General features: G+C 37.4%; 1 protein-coding gene across 2 annotated transcripts in view; it reads right to left on the reverse strand.

Moving 5' to 3' along the window:
- Positions 1–473: 473 nt before the first annotated feature.
- PKNOX2 (PBX/knotted 1 homeobox 2) overlaps positions 474–26,468 on the reverse strand; it is a 355,675-nt gene continuing 329,680 nt past the window's right edge. For both annotated transcript variants that reach the window (XM_031960947.1, XM_031960946.1), the window contains 3 exons: positions 3,281–3,357; positions 2,026–2,204; positions 474–857 (listed from right to left, as the gene is read on the reverse strand). In XM_031960947.1, coding sequence (XP_031816807.1) covers positions 628–857; positions 2,026–2,204; positions 3,281–3,357 — 486 coding nt within the window. In that variant the 3' untranslated portion in view covers positions 474–627. The remainder of the gene's footprint in view (positions 858–2,025; positions 2,205–3,280; positions 3,358–26,468) is intronic.

A 26,468-nucleotide genomic window follows, 5' to 3' on the forward strand; every position in this document is an offset into this window, starting at 1 on the left:
CAATTTCATTTGCCTTGTTCAGTTCTGAGGTTGAATGATTTGTGATTTCCAATTTAAGCTCCCACATCCCCCCCCCCCCAATTCTAACTATCCCCTTGGGTTAATGCCATCCGTCTCTCCTGATCTCAGGGGAGTCAAAATATTCTTGAAATAGAGTCCAAATACCCTTCAGTCTCTTCACACATCCCCTCCCCTCAATTCCTTTCCGGGAATAGCCATTCATAAACTGCACAGGGAGAGAACAGGAAAAAAAAAAAACCAAAAAAAAAAAAAAAAAAAAAAAAAAAAAAAAACCTCAAAGCAGTCCCTGAGTCCAGGGCCTGTAAACATGAGTCCTTCACTTCAGTCCAGGAGTCTGTCATTGCCCCCCAATTGCCAAGGCTCCATCCAGGTCCACTCCCTCGGTTTGCTTTTTCCAAATGGAGTCCTCTACAGTTCTGGGGAAGGGGGGCTGGGGTCTTTTTGAAGCTTGCTGGCTGGGCAAGGGCAGGGAAACTTGTCTTCAATTCCTCAGGCTGCTGATTCTGGGAGGTGAGGACCACACTTCCTGCGGGAGATTGCTCATCTGTTCCTCCCTCCCCATGCCCTTGTCCCAGTGGGGGAATCAGCGCCAACTAGCCCCCGTGGCTACTCCAAAGAGTCACTGTGTTCCAAGCCCAGGTCACTGACATTCGTTGTCTGTAGCTCATCAGTCTCCTCCTCCAGCTCTTCTTCCTCTTCCTCTTCCTCCATTTCATCCTCATCCTCTTCCTCCGTCCCATCCAATGAATCTTCATGTGCTGCCATCATTGCCTGCTGCATGGCTATGGTGGCGTTGTCTGAGGACAGGGACTGCAGATTGTCCAAGCTGATTGAGCCTGTGGTGGATTGGAGACAATGGTAAAGGCTCAGGAAGATGCCCATTTCATTATATCATCACACACACACACACACACACACACACACACACACACAAATGCACAACAGCAACAGACTTGTATAGCATTTTTTTCCCTGAGGCAATTGGGGTTAAGTGACTTGCCCAGGATCACACAACTAGTATTAAATGTCTGAGACCAGATTTGAACTCAGGTCCTCCTGACTTCAGGGCTGGTGCTCTATTTCTATAACATTTTAATGTTTACAAGGTGCCTCACTCCACAAAATAGGTAGGGTCAATGTTGTTAGGCCCAGTTTTGCAGTGAAAAAATTAAGGTTTGTAGAAGTTGAATGAATTTCCCGGGGTTAGTGTCAAAGCAAGTACTGGAACCAGTCAAGAAAGCTTCAGACCAGTAAGTGATTTTACACTATACTATACTGCTTTTATCTTACACGCACCCTTTTAAGAGGATTACGTACCATACATGAATGCCACATAGATACATGCATTATAGCAAACACCTGTTTCCTGCAAAGAGTCATCTTTGTATGTTAGCAATAAAATTTCTGGCTCATTGAATTATTCATTATGTACTAGGTGATGAGAAATTGTATTGGGGGGGGGGCAGAGAGAGAGAGAGAGAAAGAGAGACAGAGACAGAGACAGAGACAGAGAAAAAATGTATGAAGAGAATGATGGAAATAACTGGAAAAACAAAGCTCTTCCTGGCCCCCACTCATAAGCCTACTGCCATATTATTTTAGTTTTCCAAAGATCAGCTTGGCCACTGAGAGTGCTCAGGAATCTCTGACCTCCAAAGTGTCCTTTACTTTTATAGTAATGTTATACACATCTGTATTCTCTCCCTGGGTCCTTTCAACAAACCCATCTGATAGATTGGAAAAGTGAGGCAAAGAGGAAATGTGACATATCTAGATACATCATTACATGTATTGTACATGTAATGTACATGACTACATTATATGTAGATAGCAGTTTTTCTAACTTTTAAAACCTATGTACTTTTAACTAAACAGGTTATATTTTGGAGTCCCCATATCAAAATTTTCACCAGGCAGACAATTACTTATTATAGTCTGAAGTATCTGAGCTCAATCCATCCTCAACCAAGGCATCCCCCCATGGACTTGATCCCAACTCCTTACCATCAGGATTTGTCCCTGGGCCCCCCCCCTGTTGCTGTAGCACACCGGCAGCAATTGAGTTGGGCCAGAATCTTTGGGTGGGCCGGTGCTGAGACTTAATCTTCTTGGCTTTGGGGGCAGGGTCCGGGTTGCTGGCATCAAGCATGGGTTGCAGGATACGCCTTCGGGCATTGATGAACCTGTCCAGGGAGAGGTGAAAACACAATTCCTAAATATTTGTGTGTGTTTATAAACAAACCATTTGTACATATATGTAAGCACATGGTATAGCGAGAGGTTGGGGTATAGAGAGAGGGAGAGTGACTACTAGCTTCCTTAGAATAGCAGAGCAGAATGGGAGGTAAAAGGAGAGTATTATTTGAATCCAAGAAGAGACTGAGACCCAGAGAAGTTTGGAGTTTGATGATATCGAGAACAGAGGGAATAAGTGAGGTCTCTTAAAGAGCCCAGGGTGCCATCCAACCTTTGGACTTCCAAAGAGGACAAAGTGAGAAAAGAGAAGATGGGGCATCGGGGTGTACTTGTTTGTTACATTTCGGTCCTTTGGGGAATTAGGACTCTGGGAATGCCTGGCCTAGACAGAGATTGAAATAGCTTTGGCTCAGGGAACACATGGCAGCCTACAATGCAGCTCATAGGTCCCCTTCACTGGTTTCTCTCCATTAATTGGAGATACAAGGACCATGACTCCAGGGCTCATTTCTGTACTTAGGTCCAGCCAAGGAAACAGAGAACAGGGTCAGAATCTCAAAGTTCTTGGTCCTATCAAGTCCACAGAGAAATCACTTTCTTTTGTATTCGTTCTCCAGTGTCTGCTATATCTTTATTTAAATCCAGTACCTCTTAAGGGAAGGTGGAGAGACTATATGGCCTCAAGTTCCCTCTGGTCCTAGAATTCTATGATTCTGGCCTATTTCGGGTGCTGAAGGGCAGTGGAGCTCAATTCCCTTAGGCAGAACTCTGACGATTTATTTTCTGCTACATTTGCCCAGCAAGGGGCGCTCAGGAGCTACAGATAAACTCTATGGCAGCTGGAATGATTTATGGCTGTTTTGGGTTTCTGGGTTGGATCAGGAGGACTAGGATGGCAACAGTGAAGGGGCTGGGGATACAAGATTAGGGACTGTACTGGATTGGATTAAGGTTGGGACTAGAGTTAAGGATGACTCAGAATATTTCTGATTACTGTGGAGGAGACTCCAACTAGTTTTTCTTTGCTGGGCAACATGTCCCTTAGCGGGTGACAGCAACTCACCAGTTATTGACTTGCAAGAGGGTAAGGTTCGTCTGGGCTGCAATCTGCCTCTTCTCGTCCTCTGTGGGATAGGGATGCTGAAATGAGATGTGCCAGATTGCGGAAGTGAGCACATGTTCAAGTTGAGAATGGTAGTGTGAGCAAACCAATACTGACTGTAGGAAGGGTGGCTGGTACCACATGTGGCCAGGAGCCAGGGAACTAGGTACTTTACTTCCAAAGCAAGTTCATATTCTAAAGGCTGGAGGTAGTACTAATTATTTGGGTTTGTGTCCTTTTGCATGAGATCCTATGCTGTTTGCCATTAAGTACCCACACTGCAGTTGGTGGGGTTTGGGTGGTTTACAATAAATCCTTACTCTGGTGACAATGATTCAGGGACAAGTCCCTGTGAGAGAGAAGAGTAGCCATAGAATGAGACTTGGGACCTAGATCAATTCAGTAAATGGTTTGATAGATATGTCTCCTGGGGAAGAGACAAGAAAAGTACAAGAGGAGATCCCTATGAATGAAAAGCTTATAAACCTTGTTTGCTGGGAGACAAGTTTCATATACACATAGCAGCAAATGAAAGTCTATGTCACCTACTGCGAGGCGCAGGCAGCAGAAAGCCAGAAGAGAGAGAAGATGGGACACTGCACATACATGACCTGAATGCATGTTGCTTATACATGAGTTTCTTTATGTGTGCCCACCCCTTCTTATTATTGTCATGTATATTTGTGAGAGAATACAACCCAGGTTTATAATGGAAATTTTTTGTGGCTACTTTTTCTTCCTATGCCATTTCATTAAGTGACTTTGCTTCAGATTAACAGGGTCTTCTAGCTACTGAAGATAAACACATTGGTAAGGATTCATAACTCGTTTTAAGGATGCAGATTCCTTGAAATTGGTAGCTGTCATCTGAATGACTTGCCTTGCAAGGTGCCCCAAAGCACTACATGACTTGCTATGGACTGGTGTAGACAGAGAGATGTTCTCTGTCTCTTTGGAAGGCTTGCCCACCATGCAATCAGGTACCAGCTATTGTAGGTGTTAATGTCACAGCTACTGAGGATCAAGAAAAAAAAGTTTTTGCCATCAAAGTTCTTAGCACTGTCAAAGGGCTCAACTGACATCAGAAACTGATATAATTTTATCAATGAAGTGATATGAAAGATGTCTCCATTTGCTTTGTAGCTGCACCCTAAGAATCATTAGTTTTTCTCTTACTTGAAGGCAAATGAGTTTATAGAATGAGCTCCTTAAGAACAGGGACTGTCTTCTCTATGTGTATCTGTAGTGCTCAGCAAAATACTTTACACACGGTGATTAATAAATTCATTCATTCATTCATGCCTGGATTGCACTGCCTCTTCACCTCCACTTAGTAGAATACAAAGCGCCACCTTCTCCTATACAAAGCCTACTCTAATCCCCCAGTTGCTAATGGTTTCCTATCAGAAATTACTTCCTATTTCCTTAGCTGTATACATTTTGTTTTTCATGAATAGAAAGTAAGCTCTTTGTATCCTCAATACCTAGCACAGTGCCCAGCACATAGTGGGTACTTTAAAAGGTACCTGATGAATGAATGGGGGTAAGATTTGGCCAGACCTTGATAGAAGTGTAAAATTTGTTTAGATTACTTCTGGGTTGTGGCTATGTATCTTCTAGGGAATCTTCCTCAGGGAAGCTATGAGATAGACTATTTCAGTCTCCCTACTGTCCAGGACTAGATTGACACTAGGTTGGTAACAGTTTGAAGAGCTCTGAACAAAGGATAGGAGATCAGCCATCCTATTAGAGCTCTCCTCACTAGAGACAAGGCAATGACATGTTCACTTGCCCTTAGTTTCTACCTGATGGGAACAATCAGGACTTTGTGTTGTTTAATTCACAGTTCTGACCCCGACAGCCTCACAGATTGAGATGACACTTATGATTCATACAATATTAAGGCTCTAACAAGGAAGAAATCATAGTGATGTCACAGGAGCCAATTTCTTTCTAATTGGGAAGGAACAGCTCTAGGGCCCCAGAGGAGAAGCTTCTGGCTCTCCTGGGGAGCAGGGAAGACAGAGGCAGCTGCTGAACCCTACTGAGTCCCAGGCATGGGACTTATTTGCTACAAACTGGGTCATGTTGTGCTAGGGCCAACATGATATACACACTGAGTGACAAATACACTTTTCTGAAGATGCTGCAGTCCTTACACCAATGGGAAATGCTCCTAGAAGCCCATACTCACAGACAACCAAGTAACTTCCCAGTTAAGAGCAGTCCAATTAGATACAACTGCAAGACACAATGAAATAAGAACTATTCAAGTAGTGAAAGCTGTGTTCTATAATTCTACTGCCTCATCATCATGGACTTCTCATGTTATCAAATATTTATACAGTTGCTCCCTCTGCAAGGCACTGGGCTAGGCACTCAGAATATGCTCTTTACATAGTAACCATTCAACTGATGCTTGCTGAATAAATGATACAAACATGTAACCGAAAATACAAACATGGCCTTGAGCACTCGAAGAACTTGCAATCTAGTTTGCGGCGACAGTATATACACGTTAAAATGGCAATATAAAGCAGTATACACAAAGTACTTAGAGTTTGTTACCAAGTAACTGTGATTGGAGTTCAGAAGAGGGAATTTTCATAGAGAGCTACTGAAGGTTTTACACAGAAAATTGGACTTAACCTGGGCCTTGAAGGATTAGGTAGGAATCACACAAATGAAGGTAGAGTATTTAAAACATGAAGAATTCAATGGCAGGAATTCCCTGTGTGTTTGGGAACTCAAAAGATTAAAAAAAGTCTCTTCCACTTTTAAAGAAAACCATTTCCCAGCCTCCCTTGAATGAATAATACTTGGTATTTTAAGGTGGATATGAGTGTACATGCTTGCACACACATTACATGTATGAGAAGCAGTGCTAAGTCATGGCTAGAGAACTGGACTTGGAGTTAGGAATACCAGGGTTCCAAGCCTGCTTTTGGCATTTACTTGTTGTATGAGCACAGCAAGTCATTCAATATCTCTGCACCATAGCTACCTAAGATTTATTTCCTAAGTCATAGACAGATGATAAATGAAATCAATTTACACAATGAAAAAAAAAAAAGATCTTGACCTATTGATACATGAAATACATGCACATATAATAGTTATATATAAACACACACATTTGCATATACATCACAGAATCACCTTAGGGAAATGTTGTAAACTTGGTTTACACAGATTTAAATAAAGCTTTTGGTAAAATCTCACAGTATTCTTATGGTGAAAATGAAGTATGGGTGAGATGTGATTATAATCAAATAGATTCAGCACAGCTTGGATGACCAGATTCATACTGATTCTATGTCAACAGGGCAGGAGGAATCCAGTGGAGTATACCAGGGAACTGTACTAATATATTTGTCAATGACGTCGATAAAGATTTAAGAGGTATGCCCATCAGATTTTTCAGGTAAGAAACTAGGGAGGGAGAGTTAACACACTGGAACCTGGAGAGCATTGCATTGAATCTATTAAGAAATTCAGTAGGGATAAATAAAAAGTCTTACACTGAGGTAACAAAAAAAAAAAAAAAAAACTCAACCAATTTAAGAAGGGAGGAGCATGTTTAGATGGCACTTCATCAGAAGAAGATTTGAGAGTTTTAGTGGACAGCAAGTTCAAGAGTAATCAATAGTTTGATGTGCCAGCCAAAAGACCTAATATTATCTTGGGGACAGAACTTCCAGGTACAAGGAAGTAATAATCCCTGTACTATGTTCTATTACACTCCATCAGGAGTACATTGCTCAGTTCAGGGCACCTTGTTTCAAAAAGGATATTGTTTGGGGAGTGTGCAGAGGAAGGAAAGAAGGCTGGTAAAAGGCCTTGATCTCATGACCTATGAAGATTAGTTAATGGAATTCAGAATAGTTGTGTTTAGGTATTTGAAAAGCTATTAAGGAGGGATCTGACTTTGCCTCTAAATGGCAAAAATAGGCAAAATGAGGGAAAGATTCAAAGAGGTAAATTTAGGCTTTGATGTTCAGAAAAACTTCCTAACCACTAAAACTACCCTAGAATGGAATGCTGACCCTGAATGGTGGTGAGTTATTTCTCCTTGAAAGTTTTTCAGCAGAGGCTACAAAGCTCTTAGTGAAAGCTATGGAATCAGCAGGGAATAAGCCTGTCCAACAGGGAGTATGAGTATAGTGGTAACTTTTATCACAGTAACACAATGATATCACTGATAAGTGGCCCAGAAAGAATTAAAAGGTGAGCTGACACTGCACATACATGACCTGAATGCATGTTGCTTATATATGAGTTTCTCTATGTGTGCCCACCCCCTCTTATTATTGTCATGTATATTTGTGAGAGAACCCAGAATTTGTGAGAACAACCCAGGTTTATAATGGAAATTTTTTGTGGCTACTTTTTCTTTCTATGCCATTTCATTAAGTGACTTTGCTTCAGATTAACAGGGTCTTCTAGCTACTGAAGATAAACACATTGGTAAGGATTCATAACTCGTTTTAAGGATGCAGATTCCTTGAAATTGGTAGTTGTCATCTGAATGACTTGCCTTGCAAGGTGCCCCAAAGCACTACATGACTAAATATTTAAAAGTTGTCAAAGAAGAACAGTCAGATCTCATTCCCAGAACCAGTATTATGTAAGAAATAAGTGGTAAAATAGTAAGGATGGAAAAGTTGATCAGACACTCTTAGTATTGCAAGACATTCAAAACAATCTAGACTTGGTTCTTAAGATAAAGTCAAAGAAACTCCTGGCCTTTGGATTGGCATGAGAGAGTTTGGGGAACAAGGAAGGGAGGAAAATTTAAACATCTCTATGCTCCTCTTTGAAAAACTTTATTGTCCATGCTTTGGTGTTAGTAGGGGTAAGACACAGAGGGAAGCTTCTAGGATGGAAAGAATCTTTTTTTTAGCTCAAATCAGAGAAATATAGATATCTCATGTTGTAATGATTTAAGGAGTACTTAATTCAGGAAACAGAGCTCTGCCTTTCTGAATCTGTGTATGATGGCCCCTATCTTTCCCAGACATCTGTGTACTCTATTCTTATATAGAGTTTTTGTTTTGTTTTGTTTTGTTTTGCTGAGGCAATTGGAGTTAAGTGACTTGCCCAGGGTTACACAGCTAGGAAGTGTTAAGTGTTCACATTTGAACTCAGGTCCTCTTGACTTCAAGGCTGGTGCCCTTTCCACTGCACCACCTAGCTATCCCTGTGTATTCTATTCTTAAAAGTATGGTGAGGGGACCTTGACTCCAGCAGTAGCCTGAAATTCTAATACAAGTTAGTTTGCTTTATTATGTGTACCTCCAGCACACACATACACACACACACACACACACACACACACACACCCCTCACCTCCCCACCATTACCTCCAGGCATCATCTGGTTCAAGGACATCTTCAACATGAAGAACACTTATCCTGAGAGCAACAAGTTTGACTGAACATCCCTATTTCCATTTCCCTGTGAGACTGAATCCTTCAAGTGGAATTCATCTTAGAAGTTAATATCCAGATATATCCTGTGGATTTTGGTAACAAGTTTTGGTTGTTGATTTTAGCGAGTGTTTATACAAAGATGATAATCTTTATGACGTGGAGTACATTCTCACAGATAATCAGCTGCCCAGGACTGACCAACTTGAGTATTGACGTTTGGCAAAATACAAAAACCTCCAGTTGAGCAGCATCATGGCTCTGTGTCTCCTGGGGAGTTTACCTATGCAATTTTAAGGAAATGCTAACAAACTACATGGTTTTGAAGTGGATCCAAAGTTTATCAACAGATGAAGAAATTGGCCTTCAGAATCTTGTAGGCAGCCAGTCTTAATATGGGTCAAATTTTAGCTATTTACATGGGGAGTATGCTGTACTGCCTTCCTTTTGTTTTGTTTTTGTTTTGTTTCAAAATCCTTTCTGGTTTGTTCTGTTGAAGGCATTCCTTTCAGCTAAGTCTTACTCAAGCCTGAATAATACTTGCTCTTTTTAGCATGCTGTTCAACTTGTAAATAAGGTGTCTACTACTTGACAGAAGTGATTTTTCACTTATCTTAAGGACTTGGTGTCTTTCTTGGTTGGTTTAAACTAAGTGAAAAACTGGCTATACACCTGAATTTGAAATGGGATTGGAAGAGCTCAAGATAAGCTTGAAGGTACCTTGTATAATTTTAAAATTAAATGTTGCTTGTTTTGATTAAAAAAAAAAATTGAAAGTTTGAAGATACTTTCATTATTGTCCCTTAAAACATGATTCATGTGTGTGTGTGTGTGTGTGGTGTGTGTGTGTGTGTGTGAGAGAGAGAATGACTATTGTTAGGAAATTCTTTTTTAGCATCTAACCTAAAGTCTTTTTTGCTACACTGTCAGTCTCTTTGTCCTCACTTAAGAAGGTGACTACTTCATTATAATATATCTTTATTCTACACACCTCCCACCACCATTTACATCCCCCCACCCCCACCCCATTTCCCCTTCTTTTACCTCCCAAATCCATGTGAACTTACTCAGGATGAAACAAGATTAAATTTGTCTTTGTCTCTTCTATTTTCCCTTTCCCTTTCAATGACTTCATGCTGCCCAGAAGGAAAAACTTTCTAGAGGAAATGGGCAATTTGTGCTTTTTGCACTTTTCTGAAGGACAGTGAGGGGTCTGAGCTCTTGGAAACTTTATGCATGGTATGTATATATGATGGTATGTAGGGAAGAGGGAAAAGGGGAAAGAATTTTTCTAAACCACTCTGGTGAAGTTTTCTCATGTAGGTGAATTCAGAATCTACATTTAATTGTTTAAATTCTTAGTTTTTCCTTGAAAGGAATAAAAAAAAACTCCTTTCATAATTAGCTAGAAGACCTGACTAACCAGGTAACTCTGACAGGCAACCATTGGTCCCACTTCCAAAATAAGGAAAAGAAAATCATGTCTCCTTCCCTGGGCACTCACCAAAGGTTAATATGCCAATAAGCAAAAGTGTCAAGCACATGATTTGTGTGCTGCATGTAGCCCACAATATTTCCAGTACAACTTAAACCAGATTAAAATGTAATTGGGCAAAAAAAAAATGTGATTGGGAAATATTTAATAAAATAAATTAAAATGCAATAAAGCATAGATAACATTAATATGTGATTTTCTAAGTCATATGTGGACTACAGGATCCCTGTAGTAGTACCTTATGTATGGTTTGGTGGCCTTTTATTTCTTTTTAAATTATAGACATCCTTTCCATAAGTCCTCACATCACACTGTAAAAGATTATGGTGGAGTACAATTGATATGGTGAAAAGAATGATGAACTTGGGTTCAAATCTCAGCTTTGCTCTGTATTATCTTTACATATTCACATTACAGAAGTCACATAAACTTTCTGGGGCTCATTATTTTAATTCTAAAAAATGTGGGGAGTTATAAATTATATTTAAAATTTCTTCCAGCTCTAAATTTATGACACATACTGAACTTGAAAATCATTGGGCTATTCTTGAATGGATAAATGAACAAAGACTATGAATAGGCAGTTCTCAAAAGACAAAATTCAAGCTATCAAACACCATGTTTTTAAAATTGCTTGAAATCATTAATAATTAGAGAAATGCAAATTAAAACAACTCTGAGGTTCCACTTCACACCCATCTAATTGGCAAAGATGACAAAAATGTAGAATGGCTATTGTTGGGGGATTTACAGGAAAACGAGTACATTAATGTATAGTTGGTGAAGTTTTGAATTAGTACAGCCATTCTGGAAACCAATTTGGAACTGTGCCCCCAAAGTCATAAAACTGTGCAATTCCCAGTGATATACTCTGAAGAAAGCAAAGAGAGAGAAAAGGCACCTCTATGTACAAAATTATTTTTCTCATCTCTTTATAGAAAAGAATTTAAAACTAAGGGGTTGCCAAGCAATTGGGGAATATCTAAACAAGATGAGTTATATGCAAGTAATGGAATATTACTATGCTATAAGAAATTACAAAAAGGGATGGTATTCAGAAAACCTAAGACTTTCATGAAACTATGCAAAGCAAAACAAGTAAAACCAGGGGAACAATATATACAATAACAACAACTTTGAAAGACATAAAAACTCTTATCAATGCAATGACCAACAGTAATTCCAAAGGACTGAAGAAGCATTCTTACCATCTCCAGACAAAGATGTAATGGGCTCAAGATGCAGAATGGGACATGACTAGCAAGGGTCTTTATTTTACTTGACTGTGCATATTGGTTACAATGTTTTGGTTTTTCTTTTTTCAATGAGGACTGGGGGAAAATGGGAGGGTGAGGAGAATTAGCAAAAGAAAGGGGAGTCATTGAAGATTTTTTTTTAAATGCACAGAAGAGAACAAAAGGAAATACAGACAAACAGGAAAGCTTTGTAAGCTACATGTTGAATTGATTACAGTTAAAAGGAAAAGGAATCTGTATGACATGGAAATTTACAGCCTTATATGCAATCCTCCTTTTCTATTTTTCATACAGACATGCTCCTTTCTTTGTCATTTAAGTTCACAATAAGAAAAAAAGAAATTTTTATAAAGGGAAAAAAAATCTGTCACTGGACTCTGGAGTAGGTCTGTAAATATGTAAAATTTTCATACATTTTATTAGCCACACTTTATTCTCCATGATGATGGCCTTCGTGTACCTTTGCTCCCTCCACCCCCACCTTACATACAAATATATTCCATTTTTCAAATGGACTTCATTTCCCTAACACACTGGGATCCCTCTATCTCCTGTGCAAATACACCAGGGACATCTTCTTCTAGTTCCTGTCACAGACTCTGTAGACTAATGGCCTCTCTCAGATGCTACCGTGTGGCCCATAAATCTTGATCTGTCCATTTTTCAAACTGAGTTTTCAAGGGCTGCAGCCTCTCCCCACCTTCCTATCCTGCTTTAGACTTCTACAGGGGCTGGAATGTGGTCTATTTGCTAGATTAGGGCTCATCTCAGTTCCAGTAGTTTAGGAAAGAATTAAATTCTCTATCTGAAATAGAGTGGAGAAAAAATGTGCCTCAATCTCCAGAGAGTTTTTAAGAGAAACAGAGAGAGGGAGAGACAGAGACAGAAAGGCATGGAGGGAGATAGAGACGGTCAGAGGCAGAGAGAAAGAGACAGACAGACAGATAGGCAGAGAAAGAGAGAGAGACAGAGGAAAAAAGGGACAGAAAAAAAGAGGGAGAAGAACAGAGGGAGGGAGGGAGAGAGAGAGAGAGAGAGAGAGAGAGAGAGAGAGAAAGCCTTGCATTGTCTATCTTTAGAGGTCAGAGAGCATTTTCCAGATATCATTTGGACATTTGGATGAATAAAAGCCAGTTTTGCCTTCTGGGATAAAAGAGAATATATCTAATTCCTTTTTCACTTCTTCAAATATTTGAAGACAGAGATCATGTCACATTGGTATTCTATTCTCCAAACTAAACATCACAATTTCCTTCGATCTTTCCTCATAGGACATAATTTCTAGACCCCTCACTGTCCTAGTCACATTCTTCTGAATGCTATCATAGCCTTCTTTTAAAATGCAGTACCCAGAACTGGACACGATCCTGCAGATGTTGTCTGACAAGCCATACAGCAGTACTGCAGATGTTGTCTGACAAAAACAGCTACGCAGATTGCACCAACCACATTTATTTCTCATTTATCTGAATTCATAGAACATATTATCAGTACCATGTCAATTAGCACTTGATTATATACTGTTCTTTATTGACTCCTTATTGTTTCACAGTTTATGTCTTTTCTGCTCAATTACATTATAAACTCTCTGAAGGCAGGGTCCATATTTATTATACAGGTACTCTGAAGAAGCCCATTTGGCAAGTTGTTTGTTTGGAACAGATCTTATCTACCCAAAGAAACAGTTTTAAATGATGGTTAAGTTCTATTGCTAGCCAAAATAAACTATTTACTCTTACTAAACTCAAGTATTGACAGTATAGGCCTCAGTTTTTATTTGCGGGGGCTACACAGTCAGAAAGCAGCATGGGTTGAAAGGAATGTTTTCTCCCTAACCCCCTTCCCTGGAAACTCAGCCATTAGCCCAAGTGAAATTTTAGAAATAGACTATTTTCCTTTGGGATCTTTCCACTTCCTTTTCTGAATCTCTTTCCTTCTTATTGTGCCCCATTCCACAGTTGCCTAGTATCTCCAGGATAGCCTAAGAACCTCACTGTGGCAGTCCACTCATTCATGTGTGTGTAAGGACACACACACAAACACACACACATACACACACTTTCATATAAGAATATAAATACATGCAAGATATATGAAAATCATATATTGTCTGTGCTCTTTCTGCATTTCTTAATATTTCCAAATACTAATGGAATTGAAAAATATTTGTTAATTAACTCATAATCCTTGTCCACTGAAATGTTTCAAGGCTGGATTAAATATCAGGGTATACTTAATATTCATTTGGCGCTGGGTTATATTAAAGAGGGATGAAATGTTATAAATATAAGCAGGGATGTGCTGGAGCCAATTTAAACTGACTGGTAAGAGACAATTGTTAAATTTTCAGTGTGGGCAGGTATATGTTGGAAATCAAAAAATGATATAATATAGGGCGAGATACATTGTTTTATGATGGTCTAGACTTAATAATGCAGATTAAGTTTAAGTATAATGTACACACTTTTGCTCCCAGAGAGTAGATTGTTAAACACCTGTAGCTTGGAAATAAGGGAAAAAAGGGCAGCCTACTTATAGATAACACCTGAGTTGTTATAGTATGGAATGATTCACAAATGTGCAACAATGTCTAACCTAGTTGCAGCTGTCCAAGTTGCAATTAGCAGTTGTTAGAACTAGAAAGGTTGATGGTAGTTCTGACAAATAAAAACTAATATACATATAATTTATTCCTATTTTACTTGCTTGTGCCACCTCTCTCCCCAACATCATCATAATTAAAGCAAAGTAATAAACCTTCACATAAACTCTTCAAAGTGCATGTTATTTTTCTTTGAGGTTTCCCCCCCTTCTTTCAAGGTTGCTGTATATATTGATTTAAAGCTGATTTCTCAGAGTGAGAGAAAAATAATGGGAGGAACGATGGCCAGATTTGGAAGACATTCTGTTCTCCCTACCTCTTGTGTTATAATCTTTCATCCCTAGTTTGTACTTATATAATGCCCTAGAGTTTTTTTTTTTATTACATTTTACATTAACCCAATTTTATTGATAAGAAAACTAAGGGTCAGAGAAATTTAACTGTCAAACCAGATTACTACTTTTAGTGATTTATGTAGGTGTAAATGACACTGTCAAAAAGAACTTAGAAAGCATTTCTAAAAATTATAAAACATTGAGCAAGAAACTAAGAACTTGAAATCTGTAAGGAATGTTTTCCTTAAATGTTGCTTAGCTATATGACCCTGTGGCAAGTCACTTAGTCTTGTTTACCTCAGACCCTTATCTGTAAAATGAGCTGGAGAAAGAAATGTCAAATCATTGTAGCATCTTTGTCACAAAAACCTTAAATGGAGTCAAGTTTCTCAAGAAACAAAAAAATCTAAGGAAAGAGTCAGTAAGGGAATCCATGATCTAAGATTCTTTTATAAAAATTGACAGCGTAAGTAATAAGATAAACCAGGGATCCTATTGTAGGTAGGAAAATTCAATCTTAGTGTTATCAGTGAGAAATAACAGTATAATACCCATATTAGGATGTAGCTTTGGAAGAGCATTCTCTACTCAAAAGAATAAGGATACATGAAATCAGAGGTATTAGAGTAGCACTATATTTTAAGATTTATTTATAGGTTAATAAGAGGTAAAATGGACAATTTCAATTCTACAGTATTAAAAAAATTTTGTTCAACAATATAGCTAAAATTAGAAGAGAAGTAGGAAATGGGGAAGCAGGAATCTTTGTAACAAGTTTCTCTTATACTGGTTTCATTGCTTTTTTTCTTTCTTTTTTAAAAATGTGCAATCCTTTTAGATATATTTCCATATATGTCATATTGTGCAAGAAAAAAAAAGTCCAAAAGGAAAAAAAAACAAGAGAAAGAAAAAGAAAACAAACAAATGGACAAAAAAGGGTGAAAATACTATGCTTTGATCCATATCCATATTCAGTTTCCATAGTTCTCTCTCTAGATGTGGATAGCATTTTCCAAACCAAGTCTATTGGAATTGTCTTGAATCAAATGGTCTCATTTCAAAGTGAAAATAAATTCAGTTTATAAGAATACGAACCATTCCTCAATTGTTAAATAGTTAAAGGATATGAATAAGCAGGTTTCAGGGGGAAAATGCAAGTTATCAATAACCATATGAAAAATGGTCTAAGTCACTAATAACTAAGAAAAATATAAATTAAAACTGAGGTACATTATATCCATCAACATGGTAAAGTTGATTAAAAAAAAAAAAAAGACAAATGCTGGAGGGATTGTGGGAAAAGAGGAACTTATACTGTTGAGACAGTGGCTCACTTATTCTGGAAAGCAATTTGATACCATCCTTCAAAGTAATTATTTTGAGCCTAATCTTTAACCTTGGCAAAACTATTAGTGGGTCCATACCCCAAACGGAAAAAGCATGTACAAAAATATTTATAACAGCTCTTTTTGTGGTATAAAGATTTAGAAACTAGAAGGGGGTACCCATTAATTGGGGAATGATTAAACCAGTAATGAATTAAATGAATGAATGAAATGGAATATTATTATCCTAGAATAAAGGATGAAGGGAAAGGTTTCAGAAAAATTTGAGAAGGCTTGTAAGAACTGATACAAAGTAAAGTGAGTAAAAATAGAACAATTTATACAATAACAATAATATTGTAAAGTAAATCAAGTTCAAAAGATTTAGCGACTATGATCAACACAATGACTAATCATAATTCCAGAAAACTAATGATAAAACATGCTTTCTGTTTCCAGACAGACAATTGATGGACTCAATTAAACCACATTTTCATCTATTTCTTTTCTTTTTCTTGGAGATACCTAACATAGGAATATATTTTGCATGACTATACATAATGAGTTGTTTTTCTCTCTTCTCAATAAGTGGGGGAAATAAACAAAGAATTTGGAAATGAAAATAAAATAAAATTGAATTAAAGGGGTAAAAAACATCCCTTTGAAGAAATGAGAAAATCAGGAGAGGGAAATATAGTAGAGAGTATTTTGGTAAAGATGAGTAGAAGCAGAAATGATATTATTATTGATTACAGGCCAACTGGATGTAAAATAAATAGATGAGAAATTCAGAGAACCATCTCAAGTCTGGGATAGTGGCATGGTACTGTGAGATGGGGGACATCAATTATACAGATAAACTGCTATAGACTCCTCTCTGTAAAAAGCAGAGCAAATAAGAATTTCTTAGCTTAGCACCTTAAATTCAATTTAATCCTTCAAAAAGGGTGAACCAACAAAACAAAAGGACCAACAAGGGTAAATTCTATTCTAGTAAACATTCTCACCAATAAGGAGGAACTGATGGAAGGTGCGGAGATGATAGAAACTTTGGTGATAGGTGAACACTTGATAGTTCAATTCAGCATTTGTGATAAAGTAGGAAATAATTTGATTTGCAGTCTAAATTTGGAGGGAGCAAATTTCAAAATTTCAGAAAAAGGATCACTAATGAGACCATGGCCTAAAATTCCATACAGAGTTTAAAGTTAGGGAAGGGATAAGAACCTCTAAAAAATGAAATTCTGAAAACAAAAAAGGAGTGATTCTGATATGGAAAAAAAAAAGCTGTTGAAAGAGATTAATGTGGATATACAGAGGATTAACTTGAATTAAAAAAAAAAACTCTTAGTTTGAGAACTCCCTCTACCAAAATTGTTTATTTATGACAGAAAGAAATGATTCTTTAAGAAGTCTCTTGAGACACACAGCATATGCCCAAGGTCACACAGTTAGGGTCAAGAGATAGGAAGTGAATTCTCAACTTCTTCACTCTAATTCATCTAAGTTCATCAAGTACTACATGCTACTTATAGAATTAAAGAAGCAACATGCAAATTTGTCAAATACTATGTACCCACTTATCTAATACTTTTAGTTAATCATTTTGAGCCCTTAAAGAATCACAGAATTTCAGAACTAGAGGGAATCTCTGAGGACATGTAGGTTAATTCCAACATGATGAGAAATTTCCCTCATTATATTTGTTAAATGGCTGTCCAATCTCTAGTAAAATGGCTTCCTATTATATTCCAAGGAAATCCATTCCATATGTAGATAACTCTAATAATTGGGAAATTTTTCTTTGCCTTATATTAACATCTGCCTTCCTCCAACTTCTAAATACTGTGCGAAATTGTGCTCTCTAGGACTAAATAGGAGAAATTTAATTCTCTTCCTTATACTGGCCATTAAAATACTTGATCATTAAATTATAGCCATCAAGTCCTTCCTAAGTCTTCTTTTCCAGTCTAAATATCCTCAGTTTTTTCACCGTATCCTTACATGACTTGGTCTTCCATTCCCTCACTATCTTAGCCATGTGCATCTGCCAGTTATCAATGTCCCTTCTAAAATATGGCACCCATAGCTTAGTATAGTATTCAAGTTGTGGTTTGACCAAGGAAGAGCATAGCAGGATGATGACTACAAACCTTGATCTAGAGAATGTGACTTTGTTGATACAGTCTGGTACTTTATCATTTGTATCTAGATTATCTTTTCTAGTTCCTTGGGGACAGATTTCAGGGTCTCCTTAAAAATATCCACCATGCATTGTAAAGCTTACTGACTGAGAGGGAGACATTTACTATTTCTAAGGGAGTTAATGAGGTTGATTCCAGCCAGGTTAGAGGGTCCAACCTCAAAATCTGCATGAAGATGCCATTGTTGTCTGGGGACCAGGTGAAGTCTAGATGCTCCACTCTATAGGGAATAGCAATAAGCCACATTGGCCAAGATAACTATAGCTAGACTGACTAGCTTAGAAGCCAAGTGCAAAAATAGTCTAGAATTAAGTAGTTTGATTTTAACTGTGCTTCTAATTATTGTTCTCTGTTGTATTATTTCTCAATTTGTACATTATTCTTTTTCCTTAGAAGTAAACTCTGAAAAAACATATTTATGTAGTCTAGAGTCTGTGGAAGCAGGAAGAAAAGAAAAAGATGGCCCAGTTAGGCAGCTTGTGTGTGTATGCATAGATACATATATAATATTATACATATATATGTATGTATGTATGTATGTATGTATAGTCAAGAGAATATAAGCTCCTGAAGGGTAGGGATTGCTTGATTTTTATCCTATGTCCCCATCATCTAAGAGAGGGTCTCAATACATTTTGTGGTCATTTGTAATAGCAGCAATGTCAGGAAAATTGGGAAAAGGATTCAGATGTGGCAACTATTTGGACTCAGGGAGCCAATGTAGATGAAGAATCAGAGAGTTCCACGAAACATATATGGTCAATAATGTGAGGCATAATGTGAGGCAATTTAAAATGTTGTGAAAGGCTCTAGGATCAATGGCAAGTTTTTATGGACCTGTTCTGAGAAGTTGAAATGTTTAGGAAGTTGAAGCATTTCATGCAGAATTAAGACACAGGGTTGGCTCTGTTATAGTAGCTTTCCAGTGTTTTCCCCTCTCTTTGAAGAGGGAAGGGGCTAGGAATTTAAACAAGAGAAAAAGTATTCATCAGAATCACAGGGTAAGTAGATAGCAGAGACAAGAGACCTGGAAACATTTCAGGTTGCTGCTTTGCTTCATTTTTTCCCATAAGACTCTTCCTGGTTTACTGTTTAGAAGTCAAATTCTCTTCCCAAGTCCCTTTATTGTTTAAAGCTGTTTACACCCAGTTAATTAGCTCCCTCAGGTTGCTATGTTTTCTTTTTCTTAGAAAGTTGCAAGGAAAAGGGTTGAGGGTTTGGAGTTTGGATCTGTCTAGGCTACACTGATGAAGTTTCTTTGGCTATATGGTCCAACAGAAGACAACCCCTCTCATCTGTAAGGTCAAGCCAAGGCAAGAAGCATGGGTTGACTATGTGCCAGGTATTATGCCAAGTGCCCAGGTTACCAAAAAAAGGGCAAAAAGAAGGTATGCCTTGAGGAACTCATAATCCAGTGGAGGAGACAATATGGAAATAACTATGTACATAAAAGATATATACAGAGTAAACTGGAAGTAATCTTAGAAGGAAGGCATTAACAGTAAGGAGACCAGGAAAAACTCCTTATGGAATCTGAGCTAAGACTTGAAGGAAACCAGGGAATTTAGGAGGCTAAGTAGGAAATATACAGTGTAAGTATATAAACACTTATATAAATATAAGTAGGAAGCATCATGTGTGAGGAAAGGCAAGGAAACTGGTGTCAATGGATTATAATATACATGAAGAAGAGTAAAAAATAAATAGACCAGAAAGGTAGGAATGGATCAAGTTATAAAGGCTTATTTTTATTTGATCATGAAGACAATAGGGAAGTACTTGAATTTATTGAATAGTAAAATAGCATGATCAGACCTGTGCATTGGGAAGATCACTGGACTGGAGAGGAGAAGAAACTTGAATTGTGAGGTGATGAGGGTCTGCTTGCCATTGGAAGCCTTGGGAAGGAGAACTACATATTCCCTCATGCCTGATTAAAAACTATAATTAAGAAACTGACTTTAATATCTGTGACCAAGTATGCTACAAAAATGGAGCGCATTGGAGAAGTGGTTATAATATTTACATGCATGTTTGTGAAACTACAACTTGGTCTGCGAGAGTCATCTTTGTTACTTTAGCCCCTTTCTTGATTCAGAGGAGCTCAAGGCAAATCTGTCTTCATTACTGTGCTGGCATATGTGTATAAGTGCTTATGTTCACATGGGCATGCACACACCCAATCTTACTTCACTAGCACAAAAATTCCTTTCCATGGTCTCAATCATTAATCTCATTTTTTCCAGTATACTTCCTTTTAATTTTGTTTTCTTTTTTATAAAGCCTTTTATTTTACATATGCATATAGTTTTCAACATTCACCCTTGCAAAATCTTGTGTTCCAAATTTTTTTCTACTTCCCCCCCATGGCAAGAAATCCAATATATGTTAAACATGTACAATTCTTATATACATATATATGCGTGTGTGTGTGTGTGTGTGTATTTCCACAATTATCATGCTGCACAAGAAAAATCAGATCAAAAAGAATAAAAATGAGAAAGAAAACAAAATGTAAGCAAACAACAATAAAAAATGTGAAAATACTATGTGATGATCCACACAGTCCAGGTGCAAATGGCTTTCTCCATCACAAGACCACTGGAACTGTTATTAGTCTTATTTTAAAATAAAGATAACAGAGAAAAGGTATGGGGGGGGGGGAGATAGAGAAGGAAAGAGAACAAAAGGACTATCTCCTATAGCTTTCTCTTTTTCTTTTCCCCATCAGTAGCAAAACACAAAAGGTTGATAATTTTCTTTTCAGTTAAAAATTCTATCTCTCCCTCTCCTCCATCCATTGAAAAGATAAGAAAAACGAAACCCATTACAAATATGTAGTGTCATGAAAAACATATTTTCATGTTAATCATGTCAAAAAGAAGAGAAATGAAATGAAACTTCAATTTGCATTCTAAATCTCTCTATGTGAAGATAAGTAGTATGTTGTATTATAAAGTCCTTTGGAGTTCTGGTCCATCATTGATCAGAATTAAACATTTTCAAAGCTGATAAATTTTATAATATTGTTGTTTTTGTATAAATTGTTTTCCTGGTTTTCATTTCACTTTGTATTAATTAATCAAAGTCTTCTCATGTTTTTCAAAAATCATCCCCATCATTTTTTATACCACAATGTTATTACATAAGATTCATAACTTGTATCCAGCTATTCCTCAATTGGTGGGCACTGCCTTAATTTCCAATTTTTTGTCACTTCAAAAAGAGCTGATAGAATATTTTTGTACAAATATTTTTCATTTCTTTGACCTTTTTGGAGTACAAACATAATAGCAGTATATAACAGGGTATAGTTTAATAGCTTTTGGGAAATAGTTCTAGATTCCAACAGCTTATAAATCTGAGGATAACTCCAGAAATCCAGGGCAATAGACCAACAAGTCTGGGAAAAATCATAATCTCTACAAGTGAAAGACCAGTGGCTATGATTATTTATTTCAATCTGTGTGCACAATGTATGGGTGTATATTCACATTACTCTAATGTATAATCACAGATATAGAATGAACAAGTTATCAGATGGGAGAGCCTTAAAATCCTAGGCTACTCAAGAGTCTTCTCTTCTCTCTAATACATTAATTCATAGAGCTAATGATGCCCTCACTAAAAAGTCTGCTCATCTTTGGCTGACTTCCAAATGCATGCTGTATATACCTAATTCTAATTAGAATCTCCCGGTTCTAATTTCAAGATTTTTCTATATTAGTCTTGGCTTTGTGTCTACACCCCAATACATAAGAATTGGCTTATCACAAGATAAATACTAAAATTCCGTGAAGAGGAAAATTTTCTGTCATTGTGTCATTGTTATTCGGTAAATAAACATTTATTAAGCACCTATTATGTGCCAGGCAGAGTTTAGTAAGTACTGGAGATACAAAGAAGGGCAAAAAGAGTTTCTACTCTCGAGGAACTCCAGTCTAATATGAGAGAAAATATGCAAGTAACTATGTCCACAAAAATATATGCAGAATAAATTGGAGATAATCCATACAGGGAAGTTACCAGCATTAAAGTGGATTGGAAAAGTTTCTTCTGGAGGATTTTAGATGGGACTTAGAGGAGCACAAGGCATCCAAGAGGCTGAAATGAAAAGGGAGAAAATTCCAGTTATAGGAGACAGACAGTGAAAACATTGGCAGCTGAAAGATAGTGTTTTGTTCAAGGAATAAGAGAAAGGCCAGTGTCACTGGACTGCAGAGTATGTGAGATGAGTAAAGTAAAAGAAAACTGGAAAGGTAGGAGGAAGCCAGTTTTCTAAAGTGCTTGAACTCCAAACAGTACATTATATTTGATAATGGAAATGATAGGGATCCACTGACATTTACTATTTAGGGGAGAGGGGAAGGTGTGACATGGTCAACTCTAATGGTCATGCTTAATGCATGACTGCATTAGGAAGATCAATTTGACAGCTGAGTTGAGGATGAACTAGAGCAAAGAGAGACCTTAGAGAGAGAAACTAACCAGCAGGCTGTTGCAATAGGACAGGTGTGAAGTAATGATTGCCTACAAAAATGTATTGGCGAAGTATATGAGAAAGATTTCAAATGCAAAACTCACAGGCTTTGGCAACAGATTGGATGGAAATGGGGAGAGAAAAGTAAGGAGCTAAGGATAATAACTAGGTTCTCTCCCCATAACTAGGTTATGAACTCGGGTAACTGAGAAGATGGTGATCATAATAGAGAAGGTAGGAAGAATTTTTCAGTTTTGGATATAGCCTTGTGAAACATCCATAATAAGTATAACATGGGATTTTCATATTACACACATTATGATACAATGAGGACTAATTCATGGTTAGTGTGTGTGATATGGATGAAAAATTAGCAAAAGAGAGTGTGAGGGAGTTGTCAAATAGATAGGAAGAAAGCCTAGGGTGAGCAGTGTCATGAAAATCCAGAGAGGATAGAGCATCCAAGGAGATGATTAACAGTGTCAAATACTGCTGAGAGGTTAAAAAGGATGGGGGTGAGAAAAGCCATTAGATTTGGCAATTAGAAAATCATTGCTAATTTTGGAGAGAGGAGTTTCAATAGAGTGAAGATGCATACAATCCCATTGAAAAGGATTTACCAAAAAAAGTGAAAGGAGAAAAAAAAAATAAAGGAATGGCTTTTGTTAATGGCTTTTGAAAAAAGTTTGGTTGACAAACAGAAATGTGGAGGGTGATGATGAGCAGGGATGATGGGATCTAATGATGGTTTTTTTCAGGAAAGGAGAGACTTAGATGTGTTTGCAAGTATTAGGAAGGGATCGGTAGATACCAAAGGATCCAGAGGAATAGTCACAAAGAAAACAAAATAGTATCCTGAAAACCTAGAGAGAATAGTTATCAAGGAGAAGATGGTGAGCCACAATGTCCAAGGAAGAATGAGCACAGAGAAAAGGTCATCAGATATGGCACTTAAGAAATCATCAGTACCTAATATCTTTTTTTAAAAAAATGATGAAATTAAGAGGTGAGAGAGGAATGGACTGAGAGAAAGGTAAAGAGAGAAGTGAAATGGTGCAAATTATCTGCTCTCCCCTACCCCCCAAAAAAGAGGCAAGAAAAAGCTTTTACAGTGGAGGGGAAGGAGGTGGGGGAGAAGGTGAGTGAGTGAACCTAACTCTCATCAGAATTGGCTCAAATAGGAAATATACATACTCAATAGGGGGTACAGAAATCTATCTTACCCTGCAGGAAAATAGGAAGGGAATGGGATATGGGAAGGGGGGAGGGTGATAAAAGAGAGGTCATGTTGGGGGAGGGAATGGTCAGTAGCAAAACACTTTTGAGAAGGGACAAGGTGAAAGGAGAGAGAGAATAAATGTGTGTGTGGAGGGGAAATATGATTAGCAATAGTAAGTGTAAAAAATTTTTGAAGCAAGTTTCTCTGATAAGGTCTCATTTCTCAAACTTAAAGGGAACTGAGTCAAAAAACAAGAGCCAGGCCTCAATTGATAAATGATCAAACGATATGATCTGTGCCCATAGGCTATAAATTCATGCATATCCTTTGATCTTTGATCTTACAACAACACTACTAGGCACGAATACCAAAAGAGATTGGGGAGAGAGGGAGAAAAACAAACAAACAAGCAAAGGAAAATGACCTATATGTACAAAAAATATTTATAACAGCTCTCTTCTCGGGACAAAAAAAAAAAAAAAAAAAAAAAAAAAAAAAAGGAAATTGAGGAATGCCTACAAATTGAGGAATGGCTCAATAAATCATAGTATGTGTTTGTGACAGAATATTATCGTTCTCTGGGAAATGATGACCAGGATGCTCTCAGGGAAAAAAAAAAACACTGAAAAGTCCTCCATGAACAAAGTGAAATGAATTGTACACGAAGTAATTACCATGTTCTGAGATGACCAGATGTAAATGACTTTGCTGTTCTCATCCATACAATCATCCACAACCGCTCTGAAGGACTTAATGATGAAAAATCCTATCCATACCCAGAGAAGGAACTGATTGTGTCTGAAGAGAGATTGAAGCATTTTCTCTTTCTCTGTTTTTTTCTTTTTAACTTAATTTTTCTTGAGAGTTTTTATTTTTGTTAGGGTGGGAGATCTATGTTTTCTTTCACAATTTGATTTTTATGGAAATGTTTTGCATAATTTCACATGTGGTTTCTTAATTGTGGGTGGGGATAAGGGAAAGAACCTATCACTCAAAAATCTTAAAAACAAATGTTAAAAAAAAAGTTGTTTTGAATGCAACTGAGGAAAACCATTAAATAAATATTTTTTTTTAAAAAAAGAAATTATCAGTATCTTTGAAAAGAGCAGTTTTTTTGAATGATGAGGTCAGAAATCAGACTGCAAAGAGTTAACAGGAACATAAGAGGAAGAAAAGTAGATGATTTGCTGTAGACAATGAGTTCTACCAAAAGAAGGAAAGATATAGTATAGCAGTTAATAGAGATGGATAGATCAAGGAGGTATTTTTTGAGGATGTGGGAGACATGGGTAAGAATGTAGACTACAAGAAAGCAGGCAGTAGACAAGGAGAGATTGAAATGACAATAGGAGTAATAGAGGGGACAATCTGTTGGAAAAGCTGGGATTCAATAGGGTCACTTGTACATGTACAGAGGTATTTCTTGTCAAGAAGAAAAGCCAACTCATTATGTGAGATAGGGTGAAGGTGGGGACTGTGGCAGGAGGCATCTGACAGGTATGACAAGGAAGTGAAAAGGGGAAAACCGGTGAAGGACTTCCTTTTTCTTTTTCTTTTTTAGTCAACTATGAGACAACATTTTCAGTTGAAAGGGGAAGGAGAGGAAGAAGGAAGGCACATTTGAAGAGTGATTAAAAAAAAAAAGTTGTGATGAGTGGGATTGTAAGTCAATTAAGAAAGTATAAAAGGATTGCCTTGTGGCAGTGAAGGCCCAGTTGAAATTACATAATAAAAATGTGTAGTAGAACTAGTCAGCACAATTTATCTCTGACTTCATTTGTCAGCATGTGAACAGGTTCACAGGCAATTGGTGGTGGGAATAATTCAGAACTGTGGCATATCAGAGCAAGACTGGCAGCAGCATAAGAGGACAAGAGATTCAAGAAAACAGCACAGTGCAGAATTGATTTAATTCACTAAGATTTCAGAATGGAGAACAGAGAAGAAAGTAATCAGTGCAGGGATGATAGCCTGAGAAAGAACTACAGGGTCTAGGGAATGGAAGTGAATTTCAGAGTTCATAAATATGGAAGTGTGGCATTTGTGGGTGACGGCAAGATCAAGAATATGACCTCTCTCTATTGTAGCTGAGGTGGAGAAGGAGTAGGTCATAAGAAATGAGCACGAGCAATCAAGAGGCGTGGGCATTTGAGGTAGTTACCATATATATATATTTTGAAATCCTCTAGTACGAGGGCAGGATTAGGGAAGAGAGAACAACTGTGAACCGAGCACAGAGCTCACTCTGTGTGTGTGTGTGTGTGTGTGTGTGTGTGTGTGTGTGTAATGTATACATATATGTGTGTGTATATATATATATATATATATATATATACATATATACACACATACACACACACACACACACATATATATATAATGGGCGGTAGGTATAGATTGAGTGAACTTCAAGGGAAGAAAAGCTACCGAAGAAATTCAGGTAAAGGACTATCTCAAAGTAGTAATGAGATGGAATTTTATAAACCTAAAAAGGTATATGTTTCCAAAATATATTGTTAAAAATTGGCCCCTGTCATGCTTTCTGTCTCTTATACCCTAAAGATGGTTAATTCTAGTTCCAACTACTAGGCCATTCCCAGATTAGATGCTTACTTGCTATCTCGGACACACCAGTTTTTCTGCATTTGCCAACCAACTTATCTTCCTGGATCCTTTTCTTTAATCAAAGATCTTCTTTTATTCCCTCCCCCAATACTTACACTGGCATTCTGCTCATCCATATTTATGCAGACTTACAAACCATTTCTAGAATTATAGGATTTACAAAGGGACAATAGAGTCCA

This window comes from Sarcophilus harrisii, chromosome 3, assembly GCF_902635505.1.
Source record: "Sarcophilus harrisii chromosome 3, mSarHar1.11, whole genome shotgun sequence".
Classification (NCBI taxonomy): Eukaryota; Metazoa; Chordata; class Mammalia; order Dasyuromorphia; family Dasyuridae; genus Sarcophilus; species Sarcophilus harrisii.